The 23,248-nt window shown below is 42.5% G+C and overlaps 1 protein-coding gene across 1 annotated transcript in view; it reads right to left on the bottom strand.

The window, feature by feature from the left end:
- The window catches only part of JAG1 (jagged canonical Notch ligand 1), a 37,225-nt gene that overhangs the window by 13,038 nt on the left and 939 nt on the right, over positions 1 to 23,248 (bottom strand). Inside the window, exons 2-6 of the mRNA XM_057369025.1 lie at positions 22,405 to 22,710; positions 10,778 to 10,829; positions 5,093 to 5,347; positions 4,071 to 4,131; positions 148 to 278 (exon numbers count right to left, since the gene is read on the bottom strand). Of these exons, the coding sequence (XP_057225008.1) occupies positions 148 to 278; positions 4,071 to 4,131; positions 5,093 to 5,347; positions 10,778 to 10,829; positions 22,405 to 22,710 (805 nt within the window). The remainder of the gene's footprint in view (positions 1 to 147; positions 279 to 4,070; positions 4,132 to 5,092; positions 5,348 to 10,777; positions 10,830 to 22,404; positions 22,711 to 23,248) is intronic.

Here is a 23,248-nt window from a genome sequence, read left to right as displayed (position 1 = left end):
CAGCAGTGGGGACAAGGCCAAGCAGCTGAGGGCCAGCACGCTGCCAGCACGTTTTGGGAGCTCACTCAGCCCCACATGCACTCCCTCAGTGCAAAGTCTGCCAGCAGTAACATTCAAGTGTGACATGGCCCCCTGGGATTAGCATACCTTTGTCACAGAGCTGACCACCCCAGTTGGTTTCACAGAGGCACTGCCATGGTTCAATGCAAGTGCCATGGACACATCCGGGGTGTGGAATGCACTTATCGCAGTACTGGCCTTGCCATCCATACTGACACCTTCAGTTAAAGAGAGGGGAAAAAAGGGGAAAAAAATAATCAGAACAGGGTAACAAACCAAAACCCATCCTAACTGGTCTGTGTAGATGTGAGTGTGTAATTCCAGAACTTGAAGAAAGGCTGGGGAAGTGGGGGAGAAGGGCAGGATGAGGGGAGGGGAGAAGCTATTCAAGGATTGTTTGATGGTTTCTTGTAAACAAACATTTTGGTAGTTTTGCCAAGGTCTCTGTAGCCGGCCTCCTGACAAAAGAATAACTGTTCTGAGAAAACCAGCATGAGGCCACTCAGCACAATAATACTCTTTTGGAGCCTCATATAAATGTGGCAGAGAGGGTGGGTGAGCACTACAAATCAATCTCTGGACTTTGACAGGGTGCTTTATAAATTGAGGGGGGAAGAAAAAGTCAGTGGAAACAACAGTTATCCAGAGACCCTCATGAATACAAGGTTCCAGGCATTTCAGCTGTGCTGGTTTGCAGGAAGACAAACAAAACCATAACCACCAACTCTGGGCTGGGCCCCTGACAAGGCAGTAGCAAAACATGAGGAGTTCCCTGTTCTATCAGAAGCCAGCCTTATTCTGAATAGGGACACACACACACTGCAGTACGGACTGGGCCACAGCCAGGGATGGAAGAAAGTGATGTGTCAGGATTTTACACATTTTCAAGGATCAGCTGTCGGTGTGTTTCTGAGTTTGATTCATGCTAATAACCTATTTTCAGGGAAAAACTAAATCACATCCAATTCTGAGAAACACTAATGTCTGAAGAATTTATTACCATTTAAATTCCTTATTGCCACTGTCAATAAGCTACCTGAATTCTTAAAAGGAAGATGTTCTTTTAAAGTAAAGCCCCATTTAGGGAAAGCTTATTTTGGTTGTTATTTAGTTCTCACTAGGCAAGACAGACCAAGGATTCTTCAAATTAAAGTGGATCTATAGATAGAAACAAGCAAAACAAGTTGAAAATGTAAAGCAAGGGTTTGTTGAGGTACTGTATTTCATTAACAGGTTCTGAGAGTAATTGATCAGCAGCAATTATGCGCTAAGCTGTCACTAAATTATGAAAACAAACCTCAGCTCTACAGAAGTCAGCTAAGCTTTCTGTTTGTAAAACCCCCCACCATTCTTCTGCTGGCAATTTCTTCTCATGGGAAAAAGCCAGAAGGATCTATCCAATGGATAATCACACACAGCCAGTGGTAAGTCCGACTTCCCTTCTAAAAATCTCAGGTGACAAACTGCATCCTAATTAACTTTTTTCTGTAATAGCTATTTCAATAGCAGCCTTTTCAAAGTCAATGGGAAATTCTTATTAGTTTGTGTGTTAAAAAAAGCCAGTCAGCGCAAAGAACATGAAAAAAAAACCCAGATAAGGCAAAAACAACCTCCCTCAAGTAGCTGTTGGAAAGTCCTTCTGTACAGGGCATATAATGAGAATGCAAAAGATCAAAATTTAGGGCCATACCCTTTTAATTTGTATTGCCTTCAAAGCAACTTGTCTGTGAGCTTGCACACAAGCCAGACTAAGGGACTTCACCTGCAAAAGCAGGTATCTAAWTTGAGCMTTTTATTCCTTTCTGCCAAATCAAAGTGGCAGTCGGTTTTGTTTTCTTTAAAACAAGTGTAAAGAAAGCAMAACAATTAAAAAAAAAAAAACAAAAAACCCACACCACACAGGAAAAAAAATTAATGAGCTTTAGAGCCAAAGGTACTACTTCAAACACCAGCTTCAAAATGTAACAAACAAAACTGGATAAGGCTATGGGAATTTAGGAAAAAAAGGCGAGATATCAATTCCAGAAAAAGATTCACACCAGTAACTCGTGTTTAATAATATGTATGCAGCAGTTTCTCATGAGAAATTTGAAGTTAACTTTCCTTGTATAGTGATTCATGAGTAAAAATGGTTTTGTTGGCTGGCCTGCATKAAAGAAAGTGACTGGCAGTGAAAGGGAAAAGGATATTTTAAGAATGTTTGCAAGTTGTCTGTTGTACCAGAACGCAGAGCAGTTTCTGATCAGATGTTATTTTTAAACCCTGTTGCATTTGTAGCATACAGGCTATATGACTCATCAAAACTTAAAAGAGAATAAAATCTTGTTTCTGTGTTCACTTTAAAGATAGTGGTCTAACTTGGCAAGCAGAAGTTATCTGAAAGCACCAGAAGGACAGCATTGTTTCAAGACTATGCAAATCAAGTGTGGGAAAGTTGCACCTTAAGTAAATAAGAGCACTAGTGCATGTCTGGGCAGTGAGTGGGAGGCAAGAGACTTAGAAAGAGAAAGGAAAGAAAAAAAAATCTGGAAACAAAGCCTGTTGTTCTGACTAGGAGACAGCAACCCCTACAAGGCATGTTTATTCTGATGACAGAAGCACAAATCACTGGTAGCCCTGACCGATATTCTCCCCTCACCATCTGGCCCCCCGATACTTCCTACTGCTTGTTAGGCTTTCCTTTTTTTTAATTAAAAAAATGTTTAGATTTGGTGTTCTGGGGGTTAACCAGCTTATATCAGTGATGGTAAGCACTAAAATCACAGGACAAGTGACAACAGTCCATCGTGAGGCTGGACTTGCATGTTGTCACAGCTCTGTGAGGATGAGAGGTTACTTTCCACCTCACTTTCAGACAGTTCCTTGAAGATTTTTTTTGTTTTGAAACATGAATAACAGAAACAGAGAGCACGAATGAGCCCCTGTGGCTATTCAGGCTGAATTCTTACAGAGTAGCCTGTTTGACACCCCAGATTTAGTTCCTGTGTGATTTCTAGCTCATTAAGCTGTCCACTTCATGCAAAGGCTTCCAGCAACAGAGAATCCACCAATGTGATTGTCAGGCAAAAACCCTACTTTCTGTTCCTTCAGACTTCTCAGTCTTATTCATGAATCCCCAAACTTCACTTTCAACCCTTCCTACAGAGGATCAAAACCAACATTTTGTCACCTCAGAAGCCCTCAGTTGTAAACAGAAATKATAAAGGGTTACCTGCAGTAACTTGGAACCTGTCTGTTGATAAAGAATATCCACATTTGACATCCACTACCCCTCTAAGGGTAAGGGACAAAACTGCCCTGTGCTGTAAATATATGCTGCGTATTTTAAGGCATTCCAAATATTTAATTGTTGGGTTATGGATAAAATCTGCTTTCCATTGTCTCCTTGCCAGGACTAAAGGGACTTCAAAGCACGGCAACAAAATTCGGCATTCATCAGAGTCCACTGACAAGATTTCATCCCAGCCATTAACCTCTCAGCACTCGGAGCCAGGCTCACAATGGGAAAGGAACCCAGAGATTTAACTAATCCCATTCTAAAGAATGCTTGACTTTTGCCTACTGATGGAAGAAACCAGGGGGTGGGAGGGAAGAAGGGGGAAACAGTGAAAGGGAGAAGAAGAGAGAAAAGSCACACTGTACTTCGAGCTTGGAATCGAAAAAGCCTATTAACCAGGCTGTTGGAAAAAAAACATACCCACCAAACATTTGCACTATTTATGCAGAAACAATTAGTTAGCGCTCATTAGGCAGCATTCACGCGATTTATCCCATACCCCCCTCTCCCTCAGTGCCACCATTTCACAAACCAAAAGCTTCTTAAAATTATCAGTGCATTAAAAGCCTGCTCCCCCCTTATTCTGGGCAAGTCAGCATGAATAATGTGTCTTGGTCAAAACCACAACTCCCAAAACGCCCTCCCTCCCCAAGCCTATTGTGTTTAGCATCACTTGTTTAATTAGTTGAGGAGGGGTGTGGGGGGGAAACAAGGCGGGATAGGAAGCATTTACCTGCACTCTCCTGGAATTGTGCAAGAACCATGCTTGGGGCTACATCCCTGACGACAAATGGCTGTTAAAACAACAAAAAAGGAGAGTATCAGCACACTGCCCCCTTTCCAACATCTTCACACTCGTGGGAATGTTTTAATCTCTAATCAGCATTGTAATCCTGCTAAATCCAAAGTTTTAACAAGTATCTCCTATCAAGTCTACTGGAAGGAAAACCAAGGTGGGTGACTCACTGGGMTGGAGTTCAGCTTTTTCTTTCTATAGGAAATCGATTCCTCTGGCTTTKCAGAGGAACTGTTCCTCCTGCTGTTCAAAGAGATGTTTTTAATGAGCCACGTTGAGTCTACAGATTGCTTTTCTGTCTTTTGCAGGTGATCTGGGCTACTCTCCTGGCTTTACACCTAATTCAAAGCAACTTTTAGCTACTCTGGATTTAATTTTGGCTCTATCTCTGAACAGACTCKGTATCAAGATGAACAACAATTCAAATTGCAGGTAAACTCAGTCATTAAGAGAGGCTGCTAAGTCTGTTCCTAAGTCCTGCTTTCTCTTTCCCCAATTACCTAGGTACTAGCCATTCCCTAATAAACATGTTCAACATGATCTCAGGTAGAACAAACAAGCCTGGGACTTTTCAAACACCAAAGCTTTACACTTGCCAGGTCAGCTTTAAAACAAGTCTCTCCTTCCTGCTTGTCTTGAAGTTCTGCACCAAAGGGGAAATCCTTTTTGAAGTCAGCAGTAGAACTCCCACTGAAGTCAGTGGGCTGGGTTTTCTTCCCAAGGGCAAAGATGTGGATAATCAGACAAAGARCACATCTGCTAAGTGCCCAGTAGTTGGCAGGCATCTCCAAGACTATAAYACAAGGCAGAAACTATTCTTCTCTTGCCCTCAGCTCTCTGTATAAAGAGTTGGTCAGTCCCATCAGTCCTTAGCCCCACTGTCTGCCCAATGTGGTGCAACCTGGACACGATGCCCTCAAATCCCACCCATCCTCGCAGGCTGAGCATCTGTCACAAACCTTTGTTGCACTCTGGTCCCATCCAGCCTTCCAAGCAGGTCTTGTTGCCATTCTGGTCACAGGTGTGGTGAGTGAAGAAGTCATCTCTTGGTCGACAGAACTTGTTGCAGCCAAAGCCATAGTAATGTTCTGCACAGGTCACACGGATTTGGTACTCAAAGTGGGCAACTCCTGCGTTGTGTTTCAGAGTCTGCCACTGACGGCTGGGGTTGATCATGCCAGAGTGGGAAGCCTTCTCAATAATGCGATCGGGATCTGCGGGGTACAAGAGGTGTCAGGGTTAAAACTTTGTCTAGGGCTCGTCATTAATTCCCACATCACAGCTCTCCAGCTTCACAGGCAAGGCTCTCTGAGGCAGCCAGTTGGTTTTATTAATTTTCTGTTTTAGACAGTCAGATAAGGCTGCCCTGGAGCTACAAACCATTAACTGAAACACACATGCAGCATTATCAAACTGAACAAAGCCTGAAATCAAAAGGGACTGTTCAGTTACTGCCAATCACTTATCCCTTTTGCAGTGTAAGGGCATCCAGTAAAAATTCATACAGTCCACGAGTAAAGAAAATTCAGMTGCTTTTACTTCAGCTCCAACAGACTGGTACAAAATGTGTTTTCCCCTGCTTCTCCATTAATGGCACTAGTTCTGTTTTCAACTGGAGCATTTACAAAAACAACATACTACAATAGCCTAATAAAGCCATGTCTACAAACTGAACACAGGCACTGCAAAAAGTTTACAGCCTATTCCTTATGTGCAAACACTAAATCGAAAATCACCAATTCCAGCATTCAAATTAATCAGCAATTTTGCCAGATTTTGGCTGAGAAATGCCATGGAAGTTCTGTCTTCAGAGAGTAGAGTGGCAGCTGAGAGTAAAAATTCAAGACTACCAGAGCTCAAAGCAGAAGACTCAAACTACAGCATATGTGCTACACATTCCCTTCCTCTCTACAGAGCATTTCAAAGTTTAGGTTTGCACTTGACATTTAGTTCTAGCAAAAGTCTTCTGGCTTTGAGAGCACTACAACTGTCTAAATTATGGCTTGAAATAATATTTCACATTAGCCTGGAACATTGTATATATCTGTGGTATTTCACTTCGTAGTCCAGGTCTTGTGACTTGAACGATCTGACACTGCCTTACGACCTGCTGCTACCCAGCACTTGACTGCTGAGTGAAAGTTTATCATAAAACAGCCAAAATATCCTTGCAGACAGAGTTCAAAACCAACAGTGAGTACATGGGAGCATAATCTAGCGACAGGAGAATTTTAGGTAGAAAGGCAGTCTGCCAATGATGCATTAGAGAGCAGTGTGTGAAATACTGGCACCTCTGAGTGTTAAGAATTAAAATGATGTACTGATGTGCAGCTTGTTCTTCCARCAACTACAAAAGAACCTCTTGGGATTTTACATAAGGCAGAGTTGAAGACTAATGAGGTCGCTACTAAAGCCTTAAGATGACACATGGGCAGTTTTTAATCTAAAATACTTTAAAATATATTGCTAAGGACCTTTGATTTGCAGCCCTCACAAAAGAACTTCTCAAGCCTCAGATACCCATTATGGATCCACCACTAGGTCCTGCCTGCTTGTCTGCAGTTTGGAATGAAGCCAAAGCACTTGCTGCACAGCCAAACAAGAGTGTCAATACTTGGACATTGTGAGCATTTGCCCATTTTTGGGGGTATTTGTAGCTTGAGACTACAGCATTCATTACGTGTTTACAGTGTGAAATTAAGGGCAACAACTTCTTATTCACCTTCCTGTATTTCTGGTTCTATAATATTTTCCATTTAAATCAGTTTTTATTATTCATTGGCACTAAGCCCCCAACCCCACACTATGTGTCAGACTTTCAAATGCATGARGCCTTTATTAATTTAAATCCCATTCACAGGTAACGTAGATGCCTAAGGACCTTTCCATACTGGTACATCCARAGCAATATCATGTTCTGTGCTGTGCAGGTGTAAGGCTCTTAGATCTCATCAGCAAGATTATTGACTAATTCTAAGAGGTACTTAAGCAGATGCCTATCTGCTCGTCTTGAATGGGGCTAGTCTGGCAATTACAGTTCCACTCATGCATGCTGGAGATGGCTCTGCTGCACTTGCCAGGATTACACTCCATCCACAACCCAGCTGGAAAGCAAAGGCACTTCCCCAAACACCGAGCGTGCATAAAGACATCCTGCTCCCTGTAAGYAGAACAATTTTATCCTCTCCTGTAAGTGGCAGGGCAGAAGAAATGGAGAACAACACTCAATTTCGTTTTGCAAACTAGCCCCCCCATCCCCACCCCCACATTCATTCTTGCTTTTCCAGTCTTTTCCTGTTCCCCATTGGGAACATACCACTGACAGCTATTTCAGTCCTTGGCACCAGAAAGGGASTTGCCTTGGAAAAGTGATCTTTCCTTTTGCCTCTGCTCTATCATTCTTCTCCTATCTGCCAGCTCATTAGGAACCTTGTCCTTGCTGTTTGTCTATGACCTCTCACTCCAGCCATTAGCTCTTTGGAGACCTTAGCCACAAGCTGAACTCAAAYAGAAACAGCCTTTTAAGTCCACTGGACTTCATTTTTTTTGCAGGGGCACAGATGAAGCCCRGCTGCAATTTCCCTTTGGATCATGGATAAAATGTCTTCCACTGGATACACATTATAAAGCTACCACCATCCACCTAAATTCCAGTGCGGTCTCACAGGTTTAAGCTCCCTCTCCATTAGCCRTCACCCACAGTTTTCACAATGAAGTGCTGGCATGTTCTTTCTTGTACAAGAACTCCTCCACCCTTGCCTATTCCCACCTGTCAGTGTGCACTTACACAAGGGTGCTGACCCAGACTCCAGGGGAGGCATTGCAACAGCTCTGCCATTCTTAGCCCGCACCAACCACCGCTGCAGTTTTATAGGAAGCAATCCCAACACAGCAGAACGGTTAAGTAAATAAAAAGCAGCAGTCAGCCAGGACTGAGACAAAGGAATCTTCTGAACTCCCCTGCCATCATCTGACTCAGAAACCCATGCTTTGATAGAAAGGTTAGAGGAAGCATTAACCCATTAGAAATTGATGAGGTGGAAGAGAGAGGCTTTCTGTACATCTCSAGCTTCCGCTCGCACTTCACTATCAGAGACTCTGTTGGTTTTATTCACTTCTTGTGGCTACACTTCAAAGCTATAAATCTCTCTTTTTATTCAGTGGGCAACTGTATCAAAGGTTTCAGACACAAGGAAATGAGCTATTTTGACTGCCCACCTTTGCCTTTCAGTGCCCCAATGTCTGGAAATTATAAYTATGCAGCATCAGGAAGCAAAAACAACAACAGAAAAAGCCCAGACTCCTCTGAGCAGTTTGGGTGGCCAAGGACACCACAGTTATTTTTGAAATCTTTGTTTCAGACAACTTCCAGCTASGGTTTGGTTTACATTGTGCTGAAGTCTCTTATGCCCGCCTGGAATTCACATGCAACTGATACCAGTAATTTACAATAGCTCTTTGACATAGTTTGAGATGCAATGTCAGCCAATTAGCTTTATGTATGAAGCAACGGTAGCAAGATGGCAACCASACAAGAATCAGAGTAAGAAAACCATTTGAGTTAGATCTTGGCTCCAACAAAGCACGATTCTCATCAACTTCAACAGGGCCAGAATTTAACTGCAAGCGACTCTTGGAAGTGAGACAAGAGAGAGTATGTGGTAGAGGGAACGTAGGAGGAGTGGAATGTAGTGGGGGGAAGGAAGCATCCACTCTAGGATCTTCTAACAACTGCATTGATCAGAGGATGCTTTCAGAGCTATTGAAAAGTCACACAAGGCCTACTAAACCCACTTTTATTGTAGAGAGCTCTCATGGGGTCCTTACAATTCAGCAGCAATTAGGGCAAAAGAAAATCCTGGACATCAAAAAAACCCACTCTTCACATTATATGACGACAATTGTTTAGTTCTAATTGTTTTCTTAACTAGTTCTTCAAGCCTTACTCTTCAGCTCTGGGAAAGCTGACTAAGACAAGCCATGCAGCACAAAGGAAAGGTTTTGTGCAGTGCAGTGACTGAAGTGACCTACAGATGGATAAGTGACAGCAAAGCTGGAGCAGGAATGCAGATCAGGAACATATGCAAGAACATGTCTGCACTTGGTCAAATGCACTGCTGAGAAATGAGGCAATTCTGTCTGGAGACAATTGTACTTCCAGAACTTGAAAGCAAAGAAAGGGTTCATTGTACAGCTTTGGAAATGCAGTTGTTTCATGAAAAAAGATGAGCTCTAATAATAGTAAAAGTGGCAAAGACCCAGTCTGAAAAAACTCTCAGATCCTACTATAAACAAGACTTTCATTTTGAGTTTGGGCATCTTCCATTTTYAATACAACACTGCTGCTGCAGCATCTACTTTCTTCTCCTCCATAGAACATTCCATATCCAAGAAATCTCCCAGCCACTGCTCCATGACTGGGCGGAGGGAGTCTGAAATCACAGCTACTGCAACAGTCAGGAATGAGGCTGGTTGTGGCCATCCCTGACAGGCCACATGATTCATCTCAAGGGACAACTGCTTTTCTGGAATGAAGAACAGGACATCCCATGTATATTAAAAAAAAAAAAAAATAAGGAGCAGATCTGCACAGAGAGGTTTCCAAGCCGTACACTCTTCACCAATKAAAACATAAAAGCACAGCACTGTGCACACTTCTCTAAGACCTTTCATCCTGAGGTGTGAAGCCCATTTCATTCCTGCATGGCTGCCACCTTGGCATTCCAAAGCAGACTACAAGAAGCTGCTATAAGATTTCTGTAAGATGGACCACAGTGCTGCTGCTTCCTWGCTAAAGGAAAAGGCTTGTTGTGTCAACAAAAGCTTTATGAGGTCAGATTCACTCTCTCCTGCAGCTTTTACCACATGCACCATTTAAAGCCCTAGACTGAAATAGAGCTAATTTTGCCCACCTGCTTCAGTAAGAGTTGGCAAAAAGCAGAACATCTTATGTGTCAAGAGACCCTGCACAGTTTCCTCTAAACAGGAAAAGTTTAGCAGAATGTTTCTGAAACCAACCAAAGACACTCCAAGAGAAAGATCCCCACCCTTGATTTCAGCCAGCTCTACCAGGTAGTGTCAGGTAAATCTTTCTTCAGCCCCTGCATAATAAAGCCCCAGACATCCAATTCCCAAGGAAGAGCTTGCAGACACTCCTATTTCTCATCTACAGTCATTAGAGGGATATTGATACCAAGTCTTACACAGATTTTAATTTTTTTTCTTTTAAGGCAGTATGTTCAGTTTTAAGAAGTACTTAGTTTATAAAGGTCTCAGATGAACAAGGCTTCTGAATATTACTCCTAATTAAAAAGAACAAAACAAAACCAAAAAACCAAACAAAGAAACCCGAAGAAATCCCTTGGCTTTTACTCACCCTAAGGAGCAAGAAGGAATTAACAGCATCTATTTTTAGGCATCAAACTGTTGGTGCCTAGGTGAGCAAGCTGCTCACCCTCTGCAGGCAATGTGAGAGAGACAGGCCGCTGCAGAGCCTGAAGGAATTGCTCCAAATTGTTTGGGGGAGAGCTTTTTTCTCTCCTCATGCTCTAACTCAGAGCAAGCTGCTGAGACTACCAGAGGCCTTTCCATGCCTGGGACACAGAGGTGTGGGAAATGAATAAGCCAGCGGAAGGAATACTTACTCGTGGAGTTATCATTGTAATCCCACGCCTCAACAAGCAATGTGTAGGATCTCTGCAAAAGAAAAAAGAGGAGTTAGTTTAAAAGGCATGCATTACTAATGAAAAAAAAAAACAAAACAACTGACAACAATTTTAATTCAAAATAAAAATTCTGGTCTTTGCCCCAAAAGCGGAATACTTGAAAACAGAAATAGGTAAAAGATTATGCTTGAGACAAACATGATCTTCTTGAAACCCCATAAGCTACCTTATCCAGTCTGATTTAGGAGACCTTTCACCTTGGATAGCTCATCTTTGTCATCATTAAAGCATCTTATGTACTTAACMAGGAAGTACAGCCTTTGACACTGCACTACAGCTGAAATAAAGCGTGTGGGGAACAACTGCGCATGGAAGACAGAAAGCAACAGGACAGAACAGACAACAGATCAAAAAAATCAAAAACCAAACCCCTGCTCTCAAAAACTGCTTCAAAAGAATTTTAGTTACAGAAAAATAGTCTTGATGTCCCTTCCCCCAGCCATCCTGAAAGCAAGAAGTGTTGCTAAGATTACTGTGCCCAGCCTTGACAGCACAGTCTCCAGGGACTTTGCTTTTCAGCACCCCCTTTGAAAGCTTTGTCTGCATGAGGGCCATCACAGCTCCCACAAGTATCAGGTAACGGAGGGAAGAACTGATGGATATGGGAAGGGGGTGGAGTGAGAGAGAAGCATTGTAAAACAAAGGCTAATATCAGCCTTTTTGGAAGGGCAAGGAAAGGGAAGCCGCACTATCCACCCTGTGTCACTAATACAGATGCTGGAAGCTGCCAATGTGCTCTGTAGCACTCCAGCAATAATAATCATAAGCATAAACTGACTGAAGTGACTCCATGGGTTGGAAAGATGCCAGCTATTACATCTAAGCCACCTTTATCTTCAATCCTAACTTGAGAACAAGACCCATTAAAACATCTCCTCCTCCTCCTCCAGCTCTACCCCGAGATATTATTATCCAGGCTGTATCTTTCAAAATTGCCATTTAGCCAGTCATATCCAAACTTTCATAATGATTAAAACCAAAACAAAACACCTCCTCTCCAGAAAAAAAAAAGAAATGCTGAGAAAAAATAAGCATAAATATGACTTGCAAAGTAAAATATAGAATAATAACGACAGATAAGGCAATAAATGTAACATCTTTCTGGAGAGTGGAACAGTAATAGAACAAATAAAAATTCCGTCAAGAGTTTTGATGTTTTGCCATGGCAGCTGTGCAATGCAAAGTTTATTTCTCCTTATTTGTGTCCACACTCAGCCACAGGCTGCTCATTTTTGGTCTGCAACCTCTCTGTAATAGAGACCAAACTAGAGCTCTGAGAGTGAGTTGCTACAAGGTGCAAGGGGCTAAGGCAGACCTCAGATCTCTGAACAGGAGAGGAAACAAAAAAGGAGTGGGGGAAGGGAAAAAAAAAAAAAAAAAAAGAGAAGAAATGTGCAGAGTAATGTCAGAAAATCCTAACTCGAAGACTCACTGTCTTATTTCTTTAAACAGAAGCTGTGCTAAACATAATCAGTCTCTGGCATTGTGAAGGACATCAAAACACCAAATGTGCCTCTTAGATGAGAAGGAAAAGAAAGAACAGAAAAAAAGCAAATTTCCACTCAATGGATTACATTCATGGCTGGGAACCACAGATGCCAAATTTCTGTGGGCCAGCAGTAGGAGAAAAAAATTCCTAAGCATAGGAATCAACCTATGCTTACATTCCTTCTTCAGTTTTTATGCCCCATTAGGAAGCTGTTGAAAACTCATGGAAAATTGTAAGAAAGATTTCCCATTTAGTAACAAATTTGCCTGCATTATAAATGCATTTTTTCTTTCTTTTTTTTTTTTAGTAAAACAGCTTTTGTTTTTCAACTTTGTGTCTCTTCAGGTACATCTATTTTCTATCCATGTATATACCTCTACAGACCCTGAATGCTGGAGGGTTTGGTCATACAAAGCTTGTTTTATTGAAGCACCAGTGCCAAAGTGTGCCTTGGGTTAAATTTTACTTCCAGAAGTGTGCAACTTCTGCTGTTTCTTGTCAATGTGACAACAGTTTTACAGTTCCTGCAGTCTTTCCCAAGATTCAGAGCACGAAAGCTGGAAAGTATAAAATAAAAATGGTGTCCAGATACTTCCGTGTCTTAAATATCAGTCNGGGAAAAAAAAAAAAAAAAAGAGAACAAGCATTGGAGCAGACTGCTTTCTCACGACTGGACACAGCATGGAGCCTCTGAATGAAAACCCAGTTTGTGATGGACACCGGCTTGCTGTATAGCCTAAATATGTTTCATATTCAAAGCAGACCAGGATTCCATTCCGTTCACTGATAACTGTGGGAAAATGCTTCCAAAAGTAAGCAAAGCTGGGCAAGCCAAGACACGCACCCAAACTTCTRTGCAGAGGCTCCATTGGCCCAAACCATTTTTGGTTAGTATTTAATGAAAAGTTATATGTTACTTGTTTCTATCCTAGACCAAGTCTGACAACTTGAAAGAAACTCTGAAAATAAAATAAACCAAAACTCAACTCAATCATCTAACACTGCTTAACACAGATTTAAGAAGTCCTTGCACAAGTCAGTGGTAAAAAAAAAGAAAGAACCAAAACAAACAAACAAAACCAGAATAGAACTCCTGAGCCATACCAGAGATGTAGATTGCACTATCTTGGGTGCTTCCTCACTGGTTTAATTAGCAACATTAAGCAGCACAAGTTCAACATGTTACTGCAAGCTTGAAAAAAGTATTATGATATAGAGAATGAATTATGGCAACTAGCACTACTTCCAATAAAGTTAAGGATGTTTTCCTTTCGGCCTTGCATAATTGTTTTGGAAGATATTTTGTCTAAACTCATAGCAACAGTTCCCTGCTGGTTCTCAGGACTGTTTACCAACACACCTAGCCCTTAAGGAAAGGAAAGGCTGAATCCTAGCTGTGAGTGCTACTGTTGCTAGATACTTGTGTGACCACTTTCCACTACCACACAAGAGTTTGGTTAAAAGAGAGGACATGCTTCTACTTAACTGGACAGAAACAAAATGCAAAAGGGCAACAGACCTACGCTGGCAATTCACTTGTTTCTCAGTGTCCCCTCTCACCTCATCTGAATATGTAAAATGGAGAATCCCTGTCCTGAAAAGGGATGATACCAAGAATGGTATTGGATCACTTGGCTCTGTCCCTCTGAGCATGGGGGAAGACCAAAAAAAACCCCAAGACTTTGTGTTCAACATGGAACACTTTTAAACAAAAGATACATGGACACCCAGAGCCTTATACCAGTAGCAAACGCGCCTCAACAATCCAACTATCACATACCTCTAGCTAATTCCCTCACCCCCCCAACAAAAAAGCAGTTCTGTGCAAAGCTGCMCTGTTGAGATTTTTTAAAAGTGCATATCATCCCCACTCTATAGATCAAGGATTCAGATATCTCAGGAATGACTGCTTACAGCATGGAGGTTTAAGTTTTCCCATGCCCATAGATGACCTCTGCCCATCTTTGAATAAATATATATATCCAGACACAAGAATTCCACATCATGCACCTTATTCCATCAAAGCAATGTCCTAGGCAACAAGGCAGCAGTGAAGTTTCCAGAGTCACACCCAATTAGCCACTGTGAACCTGAGCTTGACCAGAAGGCACKGAATCTGGCTTGAGAAGAAAGGCAGCTTGAAAGTAAGAGCAAGTCCGTACACTTTACAGAACACCCAGAGACTGATCAGCCCAGAGGACTGAAAGGCAGTACGGCCAAATATAAGCAAAACTTCTGTGAGTCAAGCCAGGAGAGGATGGAAATGGTCAAGTTCACACTCCAAAAAACAAAGCAAGCACCACTATGCAAGAGCTGTTTTCTTCAATAACAAGATGTGCYTTCATCCACTGAAATACAGCTCAAGGGACTATGAAAACCCAAAACTCATCAGAAACTGTCCCTTTTAAGGGTCTGAAAGGGCACTGCAACATCCTTTCTGGTTATTTAAATGAATGCTGACAGCTGCAGGTAAGAAGGTGTTTAAAGCTCTCTGCCTGATTACCTTCTTCCCTCCCTTCATCCAGACATCCACCCAAAAGAGATGCTTTTGTACTTTGGCTTGTAAAGGCACTCTGCAAGTCAGTGGGCCGGAGCAAGATTAAAACATCSGTCTCCTTAGTGAAAGCACTGCCTCCTTTCTCAAAGGGCTTGCAACTCGTCAGACTCCTTTCTCCCCTATCCTTGTGGTTAAAGCACGCAAGAGCTTTGCTGAGCATGTGAAACCATGACTAGACAAATGCAGTGGGAAGTTTTGCATCCAGAGCGCTGAGCCTTGCTCCTCCTCTGCCAAACAAGGAGAGCAGGTTAAGCCCAGCAGCCTTCTCCTCACACTCTGCACGGCTGTGAAGACCTGTTTGAGAATGGTGYTCACACCCTGTCTGCATCCAGGGAGGATGGGAGGAGGACACTGCCACAGCAGGCCATGGCTCACTGCCAAGGGGTCCAGCAACAGCTGGAAGTGATATGGAARAGGGAAACTGAGGCACATTTCAACGTGCCCAAGGGCCAGGGAGGAGGRCATCTCTGAGCAGGGTTAAAGCTAGTCACAAATCCACTTCCTCTGAACATCAGCAGGACTGTCACCTGGGTACCCCTGTCACGACACAAGTCACGGTGACATCATACAGATGCATCACAACATTGTGCCATGGTCGGTCAACTTTGACAACTGAATATCCTTCAAAGGAGTTAAAGGCAATTGGCTCCTCACCCAGAGGRCATGCAAACGTACTCCGGAAAAGGAGGAAAACCACCTAACCCTCCTTAACCTTTTGTGAAATGGAACATCATCAGGAAGCTCTTCTTTGGGACAGCCTACGTAAGGACAAGGCAACACCCTACAAAGCTGTTACTCCCTCGACCCCGTGTATATAAACACAGCCCAAGCCATGGCAATCTCACGCCTCAAAGCCCACGGCCAAGAGCTCAGCTGAACCCTGAGCAAGCAGCCCAGCCAAGAACCTCATCAGAATATGCCCACACGAAAAYATAGCACACTGCTCCTTTAGGCTTCATTCTGAGCAGTTCCTTCGTCGCTGTTAGTGTCAGTAAACTCTGCATTGCCACAGAAAGGAGACGTGAAAACAGATTTAACCATATCAACAGCTTCCTGGAGAGACTTGCTTCCCATTCTGCCTTGGCAAGGCAAGGCAGTAACCAAAGTCAAGACCTTCGCTGCATTTGCCATCCTCCTGCCAAATGATGAAGGACACAAAAGTACCGCTATCCAAACTATGCATACGCTTAAGCATCCAGTAAACCAGGCTGATCTCTGATCTGGCAAGCCTGCTGGAATAATGAGTATCCTGTGAATACATAATATGCTGMAGTTGCCATTGTGTGAAGTAAGTCCATGGTTTGTCTGGGAGCTGAGCAATGCTGAGTCTACTGCTGCTTCCTGTTGCTTGTCCTGTATTAGCATTATTTTTGGATAGGCCCCATTATGTTCTGTAATCCTCACTGCAGTCAGTATGGCCACACTATTGTTCTTGGTTAATATTAGCAGTCAATGCCTCTGTCTGGGTGGCCGGACTACAATGTATTCCAATCATAAAACTAGCATGCATTAATGGGACAATGTACTGGGCACAGGGGGGAGACTTGGGGTCCTCCCTCCTCCCCTCCTTTAAAAAAAAAAGAAAAGTATAGCAGCTTCTTTTTTCCCCCCCTTTTCGTCTCTCTTTTTAAACTAATGATTTTAAGTGATCTCAGCTACCAGGGTGCTTCATASAACAGCAGCATTTTAATCAGCACCTTATTTAGTTACGGAGTTATTTTCTCACGGAGCCCCACTTGTCAAAGAGCAGCAGATAGGCCAAAATATCAATGGTTGCTTTCAACCTTCCCCAACAAGCAGATTACCTGCTCTTATCAGTCCCCCTACCTGTTTAAAGCATCCCACTGATAATTAAATGCACCAGTTACAAAAGGGTGGCAAGGTTAATAGACAGAATACCTAGTAGCCAGCCAAGCAAAACAGTCAGGTTCACATGGAGCAAGCCTAAACAAGAAGCCTTTCTACTTATTTACCTAAGTGCCTAAGAACTGGGTTGAGCTGGTAAAGGACTCTGGATGTTTGACTATTTACAAACCACTTTAACCACTTCTATCCACTTTTTGCAGTTTCTTCTGAACACTACAAGAATAATGAGTGTAATTTACACTGTAGAATAGTGACCACAGAACCATGAGCTCCCCAGACTAACAAGAAACAAATGCAACAGCTTCTAGTTTTTACATCTTTCCCTGTGTTAAGGCACAGGGGTTACCAGTCAAATTATTAGAACTGAGTCAATTAGCATATAAACATATAAAACTTCGGTTCATCGAGATAAATTCAAAGGCAATCTCAGTTTCAGGTTTCAAAACCAATCCTGTCATTTGTGTTATCTACAGAGAYACTTCTCCTTATCTACAGAGAAGTACTTTTAAGAACTGTAGCTTAAGGCTTTTGCTTTGCAGGGCATCACAATTCCATTAGCACTGAAGTTGGAATAAACAGCTCAGACCCGAGTTCACAGCTTTAGAACCAGCTGATTTCTACTCCAGCCCATAGAGGAGCGATGTTTCCTTGAGTGAACTACAACTTTAAGCATAAAGCATCAATTTTATGCAATTAATTTTCAGCCATGCTGACTTCCAGCTGCATAAACAAGCTGACAGTGCTGGATGTGTGTAGTCTGAGAAAGTTTAGGAACAAGCTGCAGTGCCAGGCCCAATCCAGCTGCCACTGAAGTTAAACTGGAGCAGGCCTTTATTTTAACAAGAACAAAAATTCTGGGAGCAGGCAGATGAGGATTTATTTTTAGATGTATTATGTTAATATAGTCAAATGGATTTACCAGGAAGATGAAGTTCTGAACTGGTTGGAACATAAAAAACTCTTTAAACATGTAACAAGTCCAAAACCTCTGAATGGCTGCATCACTTCGCTGCAGTCCTGGGAAAAAAAMCAGCCTTGTGATGCTAATTATGCTTCAGATGTCACTTAATACTCCCAGTTCAGTTTTGAATAATAATCCTAGGCAAAACATTACACTCTGAGTGCTGAAGATTCATTCTTCTATTATTAATTCAACAATAAATGAGAGAGTATGGATTTGATTAATATGCATTTTCTTATTATAAAAATTTCTTCTGATCTGCCCATGCTCCAAGATGACTTATCATGCATTCTTCAAGAAAACCTTTAACAACWTCTAGCACTTATTTCTACAAGATTTCAAAACTTAACTGGAGAGAAAGAAGAAACAAAATCAAAAGCCAGATTTTAGTCTTATGACTGTGACATACTGGGCTTAAAAGGGCAAAAAAAAGGGCAGATGAATGAAGTGATATTTTCTCTTAGATTCAAAAGGCTGTTACTTAAATAYCAGCTGCAGATTACTATTTTGGAAGGCTCCTGTGTCAAGAGAGGGAAAAAGTTCACAGAGTCTAAAAACACCAAAGCTCTTTTACCATGTCTCTCTAGATATCTCTCCAGTCACAGAAAACAATGCCTACCCAGAAAATAGATTTTGCATCTTTAGGAATCAGCACCATTAAGATTTGACATTTAAAAGGGGCAAGGCTGGGTATTTAATTTTTTTAGGTTGACTATTTTTAATGTTGAAATAAGATGTTCAAAACTCTTTTTAATTGTAYTTTATGCTAAACTCATTGAGATGCTGGAGGGTTTTTTTCCACCTCAGTAGTTTCCTGGTGTGTCGGTGCAATTGGCCCCAATATTAAATAATTACAAGGAGCATAATTTCGGGATAAACAAGCTGTTTGAAATTGGAGCTAGGCATACCAAAGGAATTGCCAAGTTTGACCTTCTTACTCAGTCTCACCAAACCCCCAAAAGATCTCTCATTACATAAAAGCAAAGTTTAGTGTTAAGTTTTGCTTATTTAAATGATGCTCAGCTCCCTGAAGGTACAGCACACATCACACTTTGGGTTCTTTAAGAMAGGCCAGAGATTTGACTCATGTGAGAGAAGAGCATGTGTCTGCCTTGAAACAAAACTTGTTGAGACAGACTTTGACAAGTGGAACATGGAAATGCTTTTGTTCCATACTTTTTTTATACGGCTTCATAAAGCCAAGCTTGCTTGTCAAGAAAGTCAATGAAGTCTCAAAATTAATATAAGAAGCAAGCCTAGGTGCATTTTATTTTTTTATATCATCATACCTATTGTTTCAATTTACTGAAGAATTACCAGCTACTGCAGGGGCAGCTTTCTGATCCACTCCAGTTCCTTTATGCTGGTCTGCTGCCCTGTTTCCTAGCAACTTACTCAAACCTCCCATCACTTAAATTAATTTATGGCCCACCATCTCCACACCCATTACTCACAGGGGTACGTATCAAAACTGACAAGAACAAACCACATAAGTTATTAATAAGACTCTGACACTTTGAATCTACATTACAACGCAAGCTCCCTCTAACAATACTTTTAAAGCACCCCATTCTCTCTCCTTCCTGATGAATAAAGGCCTCTAATGCAATATAACTATTTTTCACAAATGGCATAAGGGGGCAGCTTGACATGGGAAGAGGCTTTTTCTTTTTTTTTTTTTTTTTTAAAGTAGTCAAGGCAACAAGACTTCTTAATCTTACTGACTCAAGCTAGAACATCCAAGAAAAGCCTCCCTGAGAGAACAGAATACAATTCAGAGATTGGCATAAATTTTTAAGTGCAATATGATTAACATTTTGGTCTAGCTCTCATTACCTCTACTATAATTTTCAGCTGAATGTATTCAAAGATACCTCTCATGATCAGCCACAAGTAAATACAATGCTAATCTCAAGCTCTTACTGAAGTCAACAGTATTCACCCACCTAAAGAGTTTTTTAAGTTCTGAAATTTCACCACCAGATTTGAGCTGACTAAATTAAGTTTACTACTTTATCCGTAGAGCTTTGAAAATGCCTGAAATGATTTGTGTACACAATTTTAGTACAAATAAGAGCTTTGCCACATTAGATATTCTTTTGTTCAAATGCCATTTGGAAGCCACAATGGCTAGCACAAAAGCTGTGTCCTGTGGAAGCTAAAGCTGGGAGGCAGGCTTGATAATTGCACACAAACTATCATCAGTCTCCAAAAGTGCATTTCTGCTTGGGAATATGCAAGAGATTATTCCAAAATTCCAGGCTTACAAACTCAGTGTCTCAAGTTGTTGAGTTTTACCCATTTCTGAGGCTGCACTAGAATTTGGCTGCTGCTGCTGCTCTAGGATTCCAGTGCTGAATGAGATTCAGCAGGACAATAGAAGCATTTCTTTTACTAAGATGCAGGCAAGCTTAAGAGACTTCTCCCAGGGTCTCCACCCCACCCCCCAAACCCACCCYATACACACAGATTTCCCTTCCCAACCCTATGAGGAGAGAGGCTGTTAGAAGGAACATGTTTAGTTTTCACACCATTTTTGTAAGCATACATACAGATTCAAGGAACTCAAATTACTGGGAGCTAGTTTAAAAAAAATCCTTGATGTACCTGACTTCTCTGACAAAAGTCAAAATCTGCAACACAAGCACTACAGCCATTGGCAGAGCTTCAAATACCTCAGATTTTTACAAAGCCCTTTATCCCTTTGATGGCATATTTGATAACAGTTTTATCTCATTTCATGTTAGGAAAAAAAAAGAGAAAGAAAAGAGAAAGAAAGAAAGAAAGGACAGACTTGTACTTCCAACAGAGAATACTTTTGTTAACTCTGCTATTGTACTTTGTAATGCTATCTCCTTAAAAACGGAGACTTAATTTCTCCCTTGTGCCTCTTCAGCTCTCGATATTCCAGAAGTCCCAACTGACAGAGGAGGCAGGTAGGAGGCAGCACAGGACATTTCAAGAACACATGGCTGCCTGCAGCACTTGGCGGCAGGACTACAAAGTGGGTGTCTACACCACAACTGGAGAAGGAATGTTTTTGGGGTGGGGTTTTCTCCCCCCAGAAAAAAAAAAAAAAAAAAAAAAAAACAAAAAAACAGGCCCTCCCAGCAACCAGTCCTTATCTGACTAGAAGGGACAAGCTTTGGAGGGTCTAGGCATACTTCCACCTCGCCAGCAGGGACAGTGGCAGTGGACAAGGAAACAACATTCACCCCTCCCCTGAGTGCACATTCAGGGCCCTYCTCCCCTCCCAAAAATGACCTTAGGCATCTAGGTTAGCATGACTAGATTTACAAAACTGCTGAGCATCAACATACCCCAAGGCACTTGGTAGGAAATTGCCTGCTCAGCGCCTTTGGAGAAGGGGTGTGGGGGGGAACAGTTTTGTTTCCTAGGTGATCTCAAAATACAAGTTTTAGGAGCAGAAATTTGGGAGCTTTCAGCGTTTGTAGTGTTCRTACCACAGCATCCCAGAGAAGCACCTCAAAAGTCAGACAGGAACCCCCCAGATCTGTCACCCCCAGCTTTTGCTCGCCTGCACGCAGCACTGCCGGGCACAAAAACCATGCACCTCCTGCCATCCCAGACCATGTGTCCACGGGTCCAATGGCCCAGCAGCCTGCCTCTGTGGGTCTGTCCTGTRTGATGGCCATTTTGGAAAGATGGTTCTCACTTTCTGCGCAGGGAGCTGAGGGCCTCCTCTGCAGAGCTGACCATCAAAGCTTCAACCCTCCCGAGCACCCCAAAAGAAACAAGCAGCAGAGAAGTCTGAAGTGTTTTTTCCATGCCCAACRAGAAAGCAGGATAACTGATGAAGGAAGGGGCACCCATCCTTCATCKCTGCTCTACGGGGCAGACCAGTATTTACTACAGTGGACAACACTGGAAAAGTGCCTGGCAAAAAGCCCCACCTCCTCAAGCCACCGAGTTTTGCACACAACTAGAGGGAGGCCAGAATCTCTGGACCGCAGAGGCTTGTAGCCAGGAAAAGATGTGCTGTGAGGAGAAGCGACTGAGGTGACCAAAAGCTAAAGCCAGGCTTTTCTTAGTCTTTAGCTTCTGGAGGCCACAAGCACCTCAAACACAGCTAGCTTCCCAGGGAAGCTGGCAACTAACTTCACCAAGAACAGCAACAGCAGCTCCCATCCACACCGAGCAGTGCAGTGACATCTCCCCTTGGGAGAAGCAGGAAGCCTTCCCAAACACGCTCTAGGGAAGGAGGCCAGCTATGACACACACTTTTCACACGGGATCCCTCTACAGCCCCTAACCTACTGCTCTTTTGGCTTAAGCCCAAGACTTCACTGGTTAAGAAAAAAAAAAAGAAAAAAATGAACTTCTGACCTTCTAAGCCTCAAGAGACTTATTCATGCTGTAAAGTGCAGAGATACTGGGTTTGCTTCCCTGACCCATTTAGATCCCCCTCACTGCACATCTGACTTTCAAATTTAACAGGCTGTGCATTGTGAGCCCCAGGGAATAAAAACACAAACACCACTACATTTTACTCATTTCTGTGCTGCGGATTCCCGACGCTCTTGCCAAGATGCCTGCTCCCTCCCAAATCCTGATCCCCCTTCCCCTGGCACAAGAAGTTAGAGTTCAGCTCACTAAGGACATCTCAAGCACCATCCAACAGACCCAGAGCCAGAGCAGCTCAAGCAACTCACCGGCCAGGCGAAGCTGAAAGGTATAACGATCCGGTTCTTTTCATTATTCCGGTTGTACTTTAAATTGAAGATATTTCCTCCGATGACAGGAGTCGATTTGGATCCAAAGCTGCAAGGACCGCCAGCAGTGACCCGCGATTGATACTCCTTCAGGCAAACTTTAAAATAGGTGTCACACTCGTCTCTGGTGCATTTTTTATCTCCTGGGTTTCGGGTGCCATCGCAGCAATTTCCATTTTGCAGTTCACCATTCACATTTTGCATGGATAAGATCTCCAACTCGAACTGTCCCGACGCTAAAGTCACCTGTTAATCCCAAGAAAGAACCGAAGGAAAAAAACAAAACAAACAAACAAACAAAAAAAAAAGAAACAAAAGACAGACAGTTACCTAACTTTTTTTTCCCACACACAATCTACAACAACTCTGAAWACAGGAGAAAGTAATTTTAAGTGTGCTTTCAAGAAGCACATGCATAATATTAAGAATAAAACAAAGCCAAYCACTCCAAGCTTTTCCCTATCAGACATCCATGAGAAGGGCTCATAAATCAGCCCAACTAAATAACACCATTAATGCCAAAAAAGAACCTTACGTGCCAGCACTGAAAAAAAACAGCGAGAGGAAGGCTTCCAAACRGTTAGGAAATAAAACTAAACGAACCCAAGAGTGCATACGCTAGGGACAAACCCAGCAAAAACGATGYAGTTAATAATGCACTCTCTGGAAAGGCAGCCAGCCACCTCTCTGCCTCCTCCGAGGGGCAGCTGAGCCGCGGAAAGCTGGAGCTGCCCAGCTGAGACGCAGACCCCGCTCATTAATCACCCCAGCAGTGCTGCAATTA

This window comes from Malurus melanocephalus, unplaced genomic scaffold (assembly GCF_030028575.1).
Source record: "Malurus melanocephalus ecotype Western Australia unplaced genomic scaffold, MMel_1.1 scaffold_101, whole genome shotgun sequence".
NCBI classification, from domain to species: domain Eukaryota; kingdom Metazoa; phylum Chordata; class Aves; order Passeriformes; family Maluridae; genus Malurus; species Malurus melanocephalus.
The sequence above is the reverse complement of the archived record's forward strand: the minus strand, read 5'-3'. Positions and strand labels throughout refer to the sequence as shown.